Source organism: Lichenostomus cassidix, chromosome 2 (genome assembly GCF_008360975.1).
Source record: "Lichenostomus cassidix isolate B80296 chromosome 2, HeHo_3.0, whole genome shotgun sequence".
NCBI classification, from domain to species: domain Eukaryota; kingdom Metazoa; phylum Chordata; class Aves; order Passeriformes; family Meliphagidae; genus Lichenostomus; species Lichenostomus cassidix.
In genome coordinates, this window is record NC_139482.1 from 135,737,037 (window position 1) to 135,753,225 (window position 16,189).

Consider the following 16,189-nt stretch of genomic DNA (forward strand, 5'->3'; position numbering starts at 1 on the left):
ACTAAACCACTAAAACCACAAAACCACAAACCCCAAGAGAAAGGAAGGGCTGGTCCCTGCAACCGGCCAGGTGTGAAGACAGAAAGCAGTTTTTTCACTCATACAGAGATTGAGTGTATAAATGACACCTTCATTATTAATATAACTTTGCAATAAAAGGACTTAATAAATGGAGATGCAAGATTTTGCTATTGTCCTGCCAAAGTACTGCAATCTTGTCCTAAGAAGTAAACCTAACAGAAAACAGAATTGCTCAGAAAATATGCCACCATTCAGTCTCCTCCTTGGGACAGTAACGTGTATTGGAAAGCTTTTAAGTGATGATTGTAATGTAGTTTATCTTCTGATATTTGGAATAAACAGAAACCCAGACTAATTTCAGCATATTTTAATGACAGCTTTTTCTGTGAAAAAGGTTTGAGAATTAAATATTTGGAGCAGCTGGATTCACACTGCTTAGAAAATAAAAAAAAAAAAAGAAAAAAGAAAAAAAATCTTTAAAAATCTTTCATCAATTCAATCACATTACAGTCAAATTACTTTACTTATTGGGGAACTAGGAATTTTTTTGAAGACCACAGATGTGGTCTTATCATTTGACTTTGAATTTAGGCAATTAAAAACACAGCTTTACTAGTGCAATGTTTTTATAGTCTAACTCAATAGCTTAAGCTATTTATTAGTCTGTATTAAATTGGTCATTATTATATTCAAACACATCATTAATACTGGAGCCAAAACTAATCATTTTTATTGAAAAAATCTAAAAACAGCACTGAAAAAGTGACTTCAAATCATATGAAGCAACCAAGTTCTTTAAATTTCATTTCCAAAATACATTGAATAGTTTGAGGTCCTTTAAATGTCACCCTATGGTGACTTTTTTATTAGCATCTGCTCACTTGGCAAGCATGTCAGGCACTGAACCAATGAATGAAATACTCCCCAGCTGTGAGTTTGGGTACATAAAACCTGCTAGTCCTTCCTCTCAGAACCTAGGAGATTCACAGTTAAGTGGAAAGCGATGTGAAATGACCTTCTGGTACTTCTTTAATCTATATCGTTAGCATCTGAATGACATAAACTTGTCCTTGAATTAGAAAAGCAAACCACAAGTTAATAGTTATTCAACTAATGCTCACCTCTGTTCTTCAAAAAATCTTAGACTGCAAGCTTCAGCTATTCTATGGAAAGTCTGTAGCACAGTAATCCATGTCTACTTGAAATTCTGATAAAAAGCATATTCACTACCTACTAGGTATATTTGATATACAATACTTTTTTACTGGCCTATTCACATTTAAATAAAAGTAGTTAGTATTATTGCTCTGTGTTTGAAATACAATGAAAGATAAAAATATATGGCACAAGCTCTTTAAAAGAAGCAAAATATTCTTCAAAGGAATAAATTCTTACATAATTGAGTAAATAACTTAATCATTTTTATATATAACTTAAATTCTTGCACTATAACTATTTTTATACCAAATTCTGAAAATATTTATATTTTAAATAATACTTTTAGGCACGTACATTGTATATTCTGGAGAAGAGAATACTTACTCACTAAACTCCCCCCAAAACCACACCAAAAATTATTTCCAGCATATAACCAATCCTGCCTTTTATTTCCCTTTTTCAGCTGGGAACATAAATCCATTAGGTACTCATTCTGAAGGCAGGCTGTAGGCCATGTCTTTCTGTTCCTGTAGAATAACTTAAAGCAGTCCATCACCCTGAAACTCTTCTTAAGTATGTGTCCAACAGCACTTAAAGAAGTAGTGATAATATTGTCAAATATACACTTAATAATAAGACACACATTTTGTTCGCCTCCAGTGTTAGGTTTAAAACATTTGAAGGTGAAGAATCACTAATAGCTTGAACTTGAATCATCCAGTCTCAAGCCACTGAACAGTTGCTCACTGAAACATATCTGAAATTGCCAGCTTTAGCACATACGCTTAAGATAAAGTCAGGAAGTTGTGTGTGCAATGTGATTGCAGGGTGGATGTAGATCACATATGCAGTAATGTTCTCTAATTCATTTAACCCATGGTAGCTGCAGGAACAAATGTGATGAAAAAAGGCTGTGCTGTTCCTTTTACATTAAGAAGAAATTATCTTCTTCCAATAATTGCAGATAGATGTTTTAGATGGGATGAATCATGTACTGGGGATATATATCTCTGTCGATTAGAGGAAGGATCTGAATGGTTTAGATAAGGTATCTATTTAATGCAGTGCATAACTAAAACAAGAGGAAATGTATTCCAGCATAGGATTCAATTACATGTATACACACCTATTTACTGTGCATGCAAGCCTAAAATTTATATGCATGTAAATCTGCAGTGTTTAAGAGCAGCACTTCAAGATAGGGTACATTCATGGGTGTAGACCATCCCCACTTTGATTATACAGATTAAAACACAAGTCCTGTCACTGTATCTGACTCCAAAAGTCCAGAACTTACATTTATAGAAGATTTTTTTTTTTTTAATTAAGATTTTCACCTCCATTTAATATATAGGACATAGACTTCTAAGCTTTTTGTTTCTGGCTGAACACCTGTACATTCTTTCCTTGCTAAATTGCACAGAATACAATGAGCCAGATTCTACCCATTTTAATTGTATTCACTATATAGCTATACAATCTTCTTACTTTAAGGATTAAATGAACCATGCCTTCGTATGGTTAATTTTATGCATTATAAGTTTCAGAAAAAATTGTTCATTTCTCATATTTATTCAAAATAACAGTGGAAAATAAATTCATATTCAGTCATTCAATGTACATTGAGCGAACATTGAGAATATTAAATTTCTATTGTGGTACAAGAGTACATTAATTTGTTTCAAGCACGATGCACACAACCTCCATGTTTTTCTGGCTCTAAGCAACCTGACTCCATTCTTAACCCTCTTCGGTGCTCTTCATTAATTCTCAAAATTAAACTTAAAAAAGAGTCAAATGAAAAGACATATACCTACCATGTTAATTCTGCTCGGAGAATTTGCAAATCAAAAACAATATTCTGGCAATGAGCTAAATTAACATAAAGCAGCATTTGCACCAATATTGTGAGTATTTCCAAACTGATAATACATAATTTAAAAAATACTTCTGCATTTGTAATTAAATATTACATATAAATATTACCTTTATTAATATTTTTATCTCTGGGATGACAAGTACTTATGTGCCTGCCTGATATCCTTTGCACAATGATGTCTCAGTTCTGGCCAGAGTTTCTAAAGTTTATCATAGATGAAACTCCTGCTTTTAAATGAAGCTTAGTTAGCTGACTGGAGAGAATTGAAGAAAAGGACTGCCATAAACATTTTAATGCTGAGCTCTTGAAGTTCAGTTTGAAAAATTTACCAAGAATTATTCTAATGTTTTCAGATACTATTACAAGATCCTTTGAAAATATTACAGTAACAGAATGGTGTTAAGGGAAGTGACAACATGGCAAGTTAAAAGAATGCCAACAATAAAGGGTGAGGTGTGATTTTTCTGTCTTCCACTGGTATTACTTATATAGCAGGTACTTCTTCCTATTGTTAACAATAAATATTTGTATGTACGTTCTCAGTATTTCATGATGTCTACTCTATACTTTTTACAAAACTGAGAAAACAAACCAGAAAAATTAATTACCATACTCAATCTAACTAGTTTTCATGCTCAACTAAATTGTATTTCATTAAGTGTCTGGATTAAGTGATACATGTTTTTAAAATATTTTTAATGTTCATATTAATTGATCTGTGATAGAGTCAGTTTACATGTTTTTATGCAAAAGTTTTGTGAACAAATACAAAGGATATAGAAGATTTTTTATTAAAAATAGTTTTACGGTAACATAAAAAAATTTTAAAGATGGAAAAAAATAAATGGTCAGTTTTCTTGGAAGTCATTTTGATTTGAAGTCATTCTCTTTTTAAGAAGGAATGGTGAGCTGACTTTTTATAAAATACGGTGTACAAGCTTGATTACTGTTTCTTTCTTCTGAAATTAGTGTCTTGAACCTTTATACAGCTGGACACAAGTATTTGGAGCAGTCTTTGTGGTTTCGCTCCATCTTGTTGACAAGTAATCATTGAACAGTGCAGACTCACTCACTTTGTATAAAAAGAGGGTAGGAGCAAAATCAGATTACTGCCTATGGTGGCATTTTGATATTTTAGTTCATACTCTTTCACTTCTATCTTCCCTTTGGCAAAATATTGCTTAATTCAATAATTGTTTAGTTTATGTTTAAAAATATTGACACTAGCTATTCAGCCAGACATTTCTATCCATTTTAACTTAAGACAGAGAGTTAAATCCTCCACATTTTAAAAATGTCAGTCCATATGTGTCTGCCACATTTCTCAAATTATATTAAGATGTACACAGCAGTGATGATGGATTCAAGTTATTAAAGCAAAAGTTTTACTGTAATGCAGCTAAGTATTACCATAAATACCATTTGGTTCTCATTCCCTCCTGAAGCGAGGTTGTCATTTGGCACATTCTGCTACTTATGATCTGTCCTTGCCTATCTTTTTCTTTCCAAATGTAAACTGAATTTGAAATCAAATCAAACAGTACTGAAATAACTTTACTGTGACACGACTGTTAAGCTGTCTAACAATTCTAAATGCAGTGAGCTGTCTAACAGAAAACACATGTTGACACCACTGTTTGCTCAATGTGTATCTTCACTGGCAGAATAAAATCTGTAGGTTTACCTTCCCGTATTGGCAAAAAATTATTCTTTCAAGGATATTATTATTATTATTAATAATAACAATAATCCCAAAGTTCAGCAGTTTTTTTCTATTTCTTCTCTATGTTGGTAATATACAATAACTCAGGTCTATCTCCTAGAAATTCAAGAAAAGACATGAGCAAAAGCTGAAAATGGCATAAGTGTGTGTGATAGAAATGTATCTGTGAATATAAACCAGTTATTCAGGAACTGAAGAGAATAGTGGAATTTAATTTCCCTGTTTACAGTAAGCAACCTGAATCTACCTTCATTGCCAAAATTCTAAGAAATCTTGTCCCAAAATGTTATTCTTATCAATAAAATTATTTCATTTTTTTTTAGTATTATATTTCCCTGCAGAGATAAAGCATATTTTTCCACAGAAAGTAGACATTTTCCCAATTAATTTTTTAGCTTCTTGGTAGGAAAATATGGTTCCAATTTCAATTTCGTAATTTTTGAATGCAACTGAGAATATATACTTATTTTCTGATAGCATAGCTCAAAGCCACACTGCCATACTTTACTGTGTATGTTCAATGTATCTTTTTGCTCTAACAAAAAGGAAAGGCATTTGCTGAGACCAGCTGATATAAAATTTATTTTACTGTTAAAAATTCTAATTTTAAAAGAGGTATAGATGACACCATTATATAGAGCAGAGCATACAAATTAGGTCATATCCATCAGGGGAAAAAAAAATCTCAAACATTGCATTTTAACTGTAACCAAAGTTGTATTTCAGGGTTGAACAATTAACAGTCATTACACCACTTTAAAATATCAGTGGGAGAGTGTCAAAGAAGCTGAGTCTTCCATGTTTACAAAAGATTTTGCCTGTGGCACACTGTGTGCTTTTGTGAATCATTTATCTTGTAGCTTAAACCTGTCATGGTATGAAATATTGCAGCTGTGATTCTGCACGACAGAATAATGAAACACTGAGAAAACGTCCACATTGAAATGACTTTTCCACAGAATTTTTGACTTGAGAACAAGAGAAGCTGCAGAAGAAATAGGTTTTCTTCTCAGTCCATCAAAAACTAACCCAGGTCAATGAGTTCCCTTCTACACAGTGAATATGCTATTACATTGTTTGTGGGTTTTTTCTATATTGACCAGGTTTTCACATTTTTTCCTAACTGTTCTTTGTTTCAAGATTTCATATACTCTATTGGATGCTAAAACAATTCTTGAAGAGTTTCCATTCAGCAAATATGTGATTGTTGTACTTCACATTGCAAGTTGGAGCCATAGACAAGATTACAGATTTGTTGCTGTTTTCTTTAGGAAAATTACCTTAAATTATCTTATGTCAGCAGCTTTGCTGAGTAGCCCTTCATTCTCAAAAAGGTTATTTTGACTCTTGGTTTTTGTGACTAATCTCTGTCAAATCTACATGATGTTATGTATACCAGCAAGTGCATTGAAGATGAAATCTGGTGTCTTTTTCCACAAAGGCCAGCTTTTTTTTGTGACTATTTTGTCAGTGAGTGGTCCCGACATATCAAACATTGCAAGTGAAGAGTCTTTTCTTAATGCAATGTCTTCCATCAGGACACAAAACAACAAACTTACAGGAACAAAGATCTTATTTCCTAAAATTGATCTGAAAAACATAGGCAGTGCAATTTTATCCCTATCCTTCTCTGCAACTGTACTTAAATATATTTTAATAAGTGAGAGGTAAAAGCTATTCTATAAAACACATTCCTTACGCATATTATAAAATTCCAGACCAAGATAAATAATTACATTGAATGTAAAAAACTTCACTGAAATCAACTGTCAAAATCACTTTGCCTTTCTTAATGGTTTTTACTGGAATAATTTTAGTAACGATAGAGAAAGAGCACAGGTCAGGAAAAAGATCTATATTAATAATTTACAAAAAAATTGTACACCAATGTACAATTCAGAGAAAGATTCAGATTTTAAAATCTGAGCTTTTGGATGCAAGGAATTCTGCTTCCTCTTACTGTTGGCGTATCATTGGAAAAAAGCAGCTAAAATGGAAATATTTGTTTTGGCAGTTGTTTCAATGTGTCATATTATCCTCATTTTGAGTGGTTACTACCAGGTATGTTTTTTCTCTTTCAACACACAGGGACCTTTGTTTTCTGCATGCAAAAAAATGTGTCCAGTACTCCCATTATATATTCTACAGGCACGTGAACTGATTGTCAAAATACACTATTTAAATACAAGAAAAACAGTAAAGGTCTACCCCAAGGCAGGGCAGGCAAAAATTTTAGATATTCTATCATATTCATATTCCACAATATGTCACTGAATCCTTGTATGCTAAGGTTAAGTGTATCTAAACTTTTTTTTTTAATTAGAATATTTTTTCTAATAACTGTGAAATGGTCAAATAGAATTCCTTAAGACTGTTACTATCATGCTTAGTGTGTAAGAAAATGAGTATTTCTCAAATTATTCCAAATAACTATGCAGAGCAGTAGGATTTTTCCCCATTTCCATGTGTTGTTTTGGGAAATCTGGCTTTATTTCTGGAAATCAAAGAATCGCATTTCATTTCAGAATGACAAAAATATGAAATACAAAACATTAACATTTTGAATCCTTTACTGTAGAAATTTTAAGTCTTTACATGTTGATATCTATTTCATAAACTGAGGAGTATCAGGTTTGATGAAAATGGGAGGATATAAACCTTACAGTTTATCTAAAAATAATTGGCTATAACAAAAGCATGTGCTAGTAACAGCTAGAAATAAATCAAGAATTCTGTAAATTTGTTTCATTTTTTTCTTAATATTTGAGGAATAAGGAGAGATTTGCAGGATTTGGGAGACAATATAAAAACCTATTTATTTTGTGGTAGTCTATGCACCTCTACATTATACATGAGAACAAACTAATTATATATTAAGGTAGTTCAGGTATCATGAAGGACACACAGCAGCAGAAGCACTGACTTTAATTTGGCTAAAATGTTTGCAGAATCAACACGAAGGAAGGTTAATAAATACCCGTTCCCATCCCCAGGCATCCATTATTTGACAAACTGAAATGTGAGCTGTGGGTCAGAATGAAGTCCTGCTTATCCAAGCATAAATCTAGAGCATGGATATTAGAAGCATAAATGATACTCAATATGTGGCATACTGTTTACCAAAAAGTCAAAGTGAACAACAAACTATCAGCTGTTATCACAGACATTGTTTAATAATGAAGTGAAATAAGATATTTCATAAATTCAGAGAAATAAAACAGTTCTGTAAAAGCCCCGTCTTTATGTGGGACAGAAGAAGACACCATTAAAATATTCACCTAGACAATATAAAAAAACGTTAGTATGGGAGTGAAGTTTTAATGGAGGTTCAGGGAATCTACAAAAAGCAAGCAGACACATGCTGCTCTAATTTAATTTCTTAATAAAAACTATTATTTTATTTGCCTCATGACACAGAGAAGCCAAGTGTTACAGGAGCAACAGTACCAAATATTTAGGATAAGCATTGCTTCCCCTTCTTACATGGACTTAGTGGAGCTATGCTTCACTTTCTAAAGCATAACCACATGGCCTTGGGTGAAAAGAAACCTGAAGTGGTACCACCAATATGTTTGGTCAGCATCAAGCTGACCAAGTTCTCAGTTACACGTTAGTTCTTACAGTGAGACAAAAATACCGAACACTAATTTCAAAAGATAATGGCAATCATGTTTTGAGAAAATAATGCACTATAAAATAATAAAAGTGTTAATAGAATTATCAGCTTAAAACAGCTTTTTCACACATTACCATGTTCTATGTAAGAGCAACCATACAAATAATCTAGAATTGTTGAAAGTATCCAAGCAACAAAAGGATATGAATGAGACCATATCTACTTACCAAATTCCTTAGGAACAGTGATAGAGTAAACACAGTTGTGACCAACACTGTAATTCTTGGGGTAGTTTGGTGATAACACAGTCCCTTCAGAACCTGTTGATCGGCTTCCACAGGGTGCTGGAAAATGAAGATAAGCAGTTTTAAAATAAATGTAATATAATAAAAAATCCATTTAAATTGATTTGTTGTATGTTGGTATATGCTATTACAGGAAATTTTATTACACTTCTACACTAGATTAAATTTGTGCATCCTGTGACATACTGAGTATGTGCAATTTTCTCATATATCAAAAGAGAATTGATGGCACTCTGCAGTTTTCCAGTTCAATTACTTTTTTTTCTTTACAATTTATAAACCATCTTAATAAAAATAATGATGTGGTTTATATATATTATGCTATTATTTGCAGCATACAAAACTATTATTCATTCATAAGGTGCTTTATACTATGGTAAGAGCATAGATTATACAGCCCTTCAGCACACCAGTAAATTCTTACTCATGTCAATAGACTCATAATGCAAAATAATGTCTACATCTACTGACATAAGAAAGTCAGGATTTCGTGACTGAACATGATGTACCACTTATATCTAAATTATTTATAACTTTATATATATAAAGTTATGAGTTCACACTTTATCACAGAAATATGTTTATGCTACCACAGTTATAATAGTTGATAAAATGGCAGATAGATACAAATGTTTTTTACCACAATAACAAGGTTTCTAAGGTTTACAACAAAACCTAGTATTTGGCATTATTCAAAACTGCCAAGCAAGAAACTGTTATTTCTTCTTTTTTTTTTTTTTTTGTTCATCAGATGTACAGGTACATATATATAAAACATTATTCAATGCTAGTCAATGCTATTCAATGCTATGTCTACTGCATGCTTCTCACACACACTTAGTAATTTAGTGGTTTAATTTAGATTTAACCCTAATTTATTGTCAAGACTATGACATCTCTTTAGTATATTTTTTTGTTTTGGACTGTAAAACATTTTTAATGAATTTAGTGTTAACCTGTCCATTTAACAGATTCATTTCCTGTTGAGACATAAATTTATAACTGCATTTGCTAAATAAATCAGGGTTTTTTGGTGGTATTCTCTCAAAAAATCAATATGTCATGAATTATATTAAATAAGAAAAAGACTATTTTCTTACTATTATTCCAGAGGACTTTATCTCACTACTTATTATACTAAATACAAGATATTTATTAGTGTAGCTAAAAATCACGTACTTTAAGACAACCATAATTCACACAAAATGTTTGGTGGAGTATACTATGCAAAGAACACATCTTTAAAATGTACCAAGTTAAGGCCCCGTCACTTTGAGAACAGGTTCCTGCAATTTGCATTAGCATGAGTCCTTTCAGTATGGTGTAACTTCAGAGTTTGACAGACTGTTTACCTGAAACAGGAGCAGATGGCACCTATTGCTCCAGTTTGCATACACAATTTGGAGATGATTTAATGGGCTGGTGTGAAAGCCATGGTATTTGAAATATGTCAACAGAAGGGTCCTGACTTTTGCTTGTGCACATGTATGCATGTGGCAGATGTGGCACAGATATCAGAGCTAAGCAAATCCATCGGGACGCAGATCAGGATGGGGTTTTGGTGATGCTAAGTCCAGCGGAGGGGCATACCCTGCGACACAGGATTAGCACTGCCCACCACATGTACACAGAATATTGTTCTCCATGGCTAAAAGAATAATCTCTGTGTCTTCCCTCAATCCACCACCATGGGAAACACTACAAATTCATGCTTTCTTGTGAAAACATATTTGGATAATAGAACTATTGGACTTTTTCCAAGAAGTAGTAAGTGTCTTGGCTGAGCTTCATTTCCAGAGACTTATTTGCCTTGAGTTATTGGAACAACACAAAGTAAAAAATTGTCACTATTTGAATGTGGCAAATATTAGTGATAAAAACAGATCTGCTTACCAGCTTGTAAGTACTTAAGATTTTATATTTCAGATTTTGGATGAAACAGAAGGGAATATGGAAGAATATAAGCAACAAAAGCATTAAAATAAGAGAAATAAGAGCACAAAAAAAAACTTATCCCTAACTCCATTTTCCTCATTACTGTTTGCGAGTTGAATAATTAGGCAACAAAGACCAATACCACTTTCCCAATCTAGCACTCCTATCATTATTATACCTTCCTAATCAGCAGATTTAAATAATGTGCAAATTTAGGGTAAAACTACAGTTCCACTAAAGTCAATGCCATTGACACAAAGAGGAATAGAATTTCACCCTTAATGAAAGTTGAAATCTTAGTACACAAAACCAATACTTAAAATAAAATTAGAAGCTAACTATAGTCCTCAGAATATAGTGGACCTTTACTTATAAAGTAAAATAAAGATATTTTAATACCATAATGTTTTTTTATTCTTACCGGTTATGCAACTAGTAAAGGCATTATCCTAATTGTAAAAAAGGGTTCTTACACTAGTATGTTTAAACCAGAGCAAAATATATTTACCTATATATAACTGGACCAAATATATCATGTTACTTCAAAGGTAGTATTATGACAACCAGTACTAAAAAAGTCACAAAATAAGTTAATTGACAAATGCATATAGATCTCTAAAAGTGAATAAACCCAACAATCTTGGCAAAAAAAAAAAAAAAAAAAGAAATCTCGCACCTTTCTAATTAATACTGAAGTGTGGATAAAATAACTTCCAAGTCTCTAAAGGTGAAGATAACACCATTTTGTTTTACAGTTGGTAATGAAAGTATTTATATGACACATTGTCTGAAACATCTAAGCATTTTTCCCACACACTGAATTCCATAAAAGCAACATACATCTGCACTGGATTTATAGTGGGCGTATATATGTTCACATTAGAGGAGAAGAGACACAGTGCACATCTGAAGCAGGATTTCCAGCAGGAATCTTCTAGGTGCAAAGTCTTTCAGCAGGAGTTGTCAGCAGCCTTTGCTACAATGTGTGCAGTATAGACTGGAGTTAAACATGAACTATTTGTCACTCTAACATATGCAACACTTGATTGCAGCAAGAACAAAATACCTGTGTTGAGTATTTCTTTCCTTGAATTTCTCTCCTTGGCCTTTTCCTTCTGCACTGTTTCACTGTGCCCTTTCTGAGTTGACCTTTTCCCTTACTGTGTCCCCCTTATTTTTCAACTGCTTCTGTAATGACTCTTTATCTTCACAAGAATTCACATTCCAGGGTCTCAAAAACAACTAGTATGAAGGGAAGTTGGCTCAAGATGTAAGCACCCAGCTGACTTTTGCAAGCTGAGAAAATGTTTAATTTCATAAATCATTAGGTAGTAAATAATTTAACATTTACAGCAGCCAGACGATCCTCCAAAACACTTCTGAATGCATCAGGGAAGAGGAAGAAGTTTGCTTCATATTTTAGTGAACTCATAGAGTTCACTGACTATATTTACTTCCTTGCATTTTGGGAAATATTTAAATTAAAATGCCAAAAAGTTTCAAGAAGAGGAGATTCTACCCTGACCATCACTAAACATTAATGCTCAGAAATCAAAGATGGACATGAAACCATAGCTACAGGGAATTGAAAACATTAACTTGATGCAAACATATAATACATTTTTGCCACCAGAAAACATCTAGTGTCAAGTTGTTTCGATGGATGTAAAAGATCTACCACTACCATGCTAGGCATTGACTTTCACTTATGCTTAATGCAGCTAAGTAGGTTTCACTGCCTTTTTTTCAGTTTTATAGCTCAAGGATTTATTTGGTTTCCTTATGAATACAAAGACTTATAAGTTGTGAAAATCAAGTTGTCTAAGTATTATGCTCTGCACTAGAAAGTCTACCTATAATAAAAAGTTAGCAAACCCATCACACCCACAGGAATAAATTGTTAAAACAAACAAAAAAAGGCAATAAATGCTGAGAACCATTCCCCTGGGAATGTAAAACATCCTGGAGAATAAAATAAACCAACAAACCAACTATACAGGAAAAAAAAACCAAAAAAACTTCAGGAGGCAACTGACATTTTCTAATGTAATTCTTCAATAGTATTTCATTATCTTTTAATAATGTTTGCCTAGACTATTGAAATACTGTATCCCCTTATGTATTTATTTATGCTCTAGCTCATTCCAGTTTATTCACAGAAATGTTATGCAGTATGGTGTCCTTGTTCTGCTTTCCAGGGTCAGCAATGGAGCACTAGTAGGAGAGCAAGGGATTTGACTATGCTAAGAATGTGATAAGGATCAATGTGTTGATTCATTGCTCACAATTTCCCTGAAACATTTTTAGCATTAATGTCAAAAAGCTCCTAAGTGTGCTGAACTTTAATGGTATCTTGCCTTGTAAAATAGCATCCTCTGTTGCCCTGGAGAAAGCCCTATGACAAAAACAACAAAGTATCAACCATCCTGCATGTAAATTGGCAAGCATTTTAACTGGAAGATTACCCACCTTGGTCATTAGTAATCATGTACCTTTGTCAAAGAACTACATTCTACCTCATTAGGGCAATGTAATGGTAAATAGAGATTACAATATAAAATGTATCACCATCAGAGTGACACCTTTTCTCAAATTTCGGCATCCAGTACTTGTAGAAGAAATGTAGTTGAAAACCACAGAGGGAAAACCACCCTGCAGAACAACAGATTCTTGTAATCTATGTCTAACTACCACTAATAAGTAAAATTTTCTGTGTCTCCAGCAAAACAATACAGGGTTAAAAGCCCCAGTCATGTGCTTATTGTTCATATGTTTTTCATCAGGCCTTTGCAGTTTAACAAAAAAAAAGAATGCACAAGGTGAAAGTTTAGTAAAACAAAAGTGAAGAATAAACTACATAAGGATGAGAATCAATTTCAAATCCCTTAACCTTTTAAAGAAATTAATATTTTCACTATCAAATATTTTTTATGCAGTTTGAAGTTTTTAATTCCTACTGCTGCTTTCAGATCACCTACTTTCTAGCTCCTACAGCTAAGATCTAATATAATTTAACTGTATTTGCAGATTTAAGTGCCATATTGCACCATCCATTTTTAAGCAGCAGTCCTCAATGGAATAAATAGGGAATACTGCTTAAAAATGAATGGCACAATATGGCTTTATGTCATGCAGATAAATTTGATTACACAGCTACAAATACAATAAAAATTAAGAACTGTGCATGCAGTCTGAAAAAGGAGGAAAAACATGCCTTGAAGAACTGGTAACGGGATACTGATGTTAATGGGTCACTGTTTCAAAATCCAGTCTAGGATACCCAGTATTCAATTCATCTCAATGAGTAGGTTTAGAAAAATAATTACTTAGTGACATGATTTATGCTTATAAAATGTAATCTATTATTGTGCTTTAACCCCAGCTGGAAACTAAATACCACACAGTCCTGCTTGCTCATCCCCCCCTGTGGGGGATGGAGATAACTGAAAGGGTGAAAGTGGAAATAGTAAAGAAAAGGAAAATAACAAAGAGAGAGAAATATAACCCAAGAAAGAAAAGTAATGCAAATGAAAACACTTGTTCACCATCAAGCTACCCATACCTTGCCAGTTACTGGTCAGTGGCTCCAGGACAGCTTTCCCCTATATTATTGCTGAACATGATGCTGTAAGGTATGGAATGTCCCTCTGGTCACTTGGGATCAGCTGTCCCAGCTGTGTTACCTCCCAGCTTCCTGTGCCACCCCAGCTGGTTCACTGGTGGGATGGTGTGAGGACCTGAAAAAGCCTTGACTCTGTGCAAGCACTGCTCAGCAGCAATGAAAACCCTCTGGTATTATGAAAACCAGCAAAAATCCCCAACAGGCCCTACTAGCTACTGTGAAGAAAATAAACTCTGTATCAGCCCAAACTTCCACATATACGAAATCACTGGACGCTTTTTTTCCCAATCTCATGTAATACAATATCATTCTATTAATCCTTTGTAGTCCAATTATGAGATTTTCAGTTAAAATGATTTCTTGTAGTGGTTACAGATAAAAAGATAACAAATACAGTGAATGATATATCACCTCCTAGATATAAAATCATTTTTAAAGTCATGCAAAGGACATTGTAACATATAAAAATGGTAGACATTTATTCTAAAGTTCCAGATTAAAGGTATATTAAATTTATTGTGGATATCAGTCTGCAAATGTGAAGGTGATGAAGCACCTAAAGATGCTTTGACAATACAATTAATATGTAAAAGACAATCTGATATTGAAATGTATATTTTAGTTGCTACTTGGAAAAGCAAAAATACATTAGAAATAAAAAGACACCAAAAATACAGAGCCATCATAAGTCTGGAAAGCAGTATGAAAGAAAAAAATACAATGAAGAATATAGAAGATTTCCATACAGTAATCTCTTCAGTCTTCACAACACAGTTTAACTGTGAAATTGAAATTCATGTAAAAAATAAGAATAATGTAAAAGTGTATGACTATGGCTAGTTAAAACAGAGGCTAGCTGAAGTTGGAAAAATCCCCTCAGGAATTCAGAGATTTACTAAAGCAGGTCCTGAATCATTAACAGAAACTGGGGAAATGATGGCATTATCTAAAAACAAACAAACCAGCCCCTCAAAATAAAACAATAGCAAAAAAAAGACCCCAAAACCCACAAAACAAACACCCCAAAGAGAAATTCAAAGGAGCAACTTTAAAAAAATATTACCAGATGTAGAAATGCAAGATCAAAAGCAAGTAGCAACTGTTGCAGAAAAACTTAAGAGATCAAACATAGATTTTGAGTTACGTTGCTGTAGAGAAAGATACCTCTAAGATGGAATTTAATGTAGACATAGAAGGTAACATTTCTGCTCCATTTAAGAGCAGTAAAGTCTCAGTGATAACATCACATCAAGTTTTTGCCATTAAAAAAAGTCAAACAAACAAACAAAAGAAATAATTGCCAGCAATTAGAGTATAATAAATTAATTTTAGATATTCTCAGAACTACTTTTGGGAAGTTACTGAATTATTGAGTGATTCCAGAAAGGACAAGAGACATAAATATTTATCATAATGGGTTAATGATATCCAAGTAGACAAGGGACAGTATTAATTATAACTGGTTATGTATCTATCCATATTAATTGACTGTTAGATGACAAAAGGGTTCATTCAATTTTCTTGATGCTGGCAGTGCTTAACTCACAAACTGAACTGCTATAATCTGATGCATTATTATTATTATATTTTCTAGAAGAGGAACTCACAGAGAAAAAAACTATTATGAATAGAGAAGTACAAAATGGGAGAACACCTAAAAGCCTAAAGGCAATGATTGAAAAAAAAAGAGAAAAAAAAAAAGGAAGGAAAAAAAAAAAGAACCTAAACCTATCATAAACTTGAATTATAAGTATATTGTCAATATTTTGGCTGTTTTCCAGAAGATGTATCATCAATAAAATATGTCTTGTAAGGAAAAAGTCAAGGATATCAGAATCTGTATAGCAGATAATTAGCAGAGAAATGTAATTAGATACATTTCAAGAAGTATATTTCAAGAGGAAAATACATTTTTCTTTTTAACAAAGAG

At 32.9% G+C, this 16,189-nt stretch overlaps 1 protein-coding gene and 1 long non-coding RNA gene across 2 annotated transcripts in view; one reads left to right on the forward strand and one right to left on the reverse strand.

Annotated features, from left to right (window-relative positions):
- The window catches only part of CSMD3 (CUB and Sushi multiple domains 3), a 596,977-nt gene that overhangs the window by 130,964 nt on the left and 449,824 nt on the right, over positions 1–16,189 (reverse strand). Inside the window, exon 32 of the mRNA XM_085053430.1 lies at positions 8,625–8,741. Coding sequence (XP_084909556.1) covers positions 8,625–8,741 — 117 coding nt within the window. The remainder of the gene's footprint in view (positions 1–8,624; positions 8,742–16,189) is intronic.
- On the forward strand, positions 1,016–12,870 carry LOC146442347 (uncharacterized). The gene is made up of 3 exons (XR_014850235.1): positions 1,016–1,258; positions 3,412–3,506; positions 12,836–12,870. It is a non-coding gene; the product is annotated as an uncharacterized LOC146442347 (long non-coding RNA).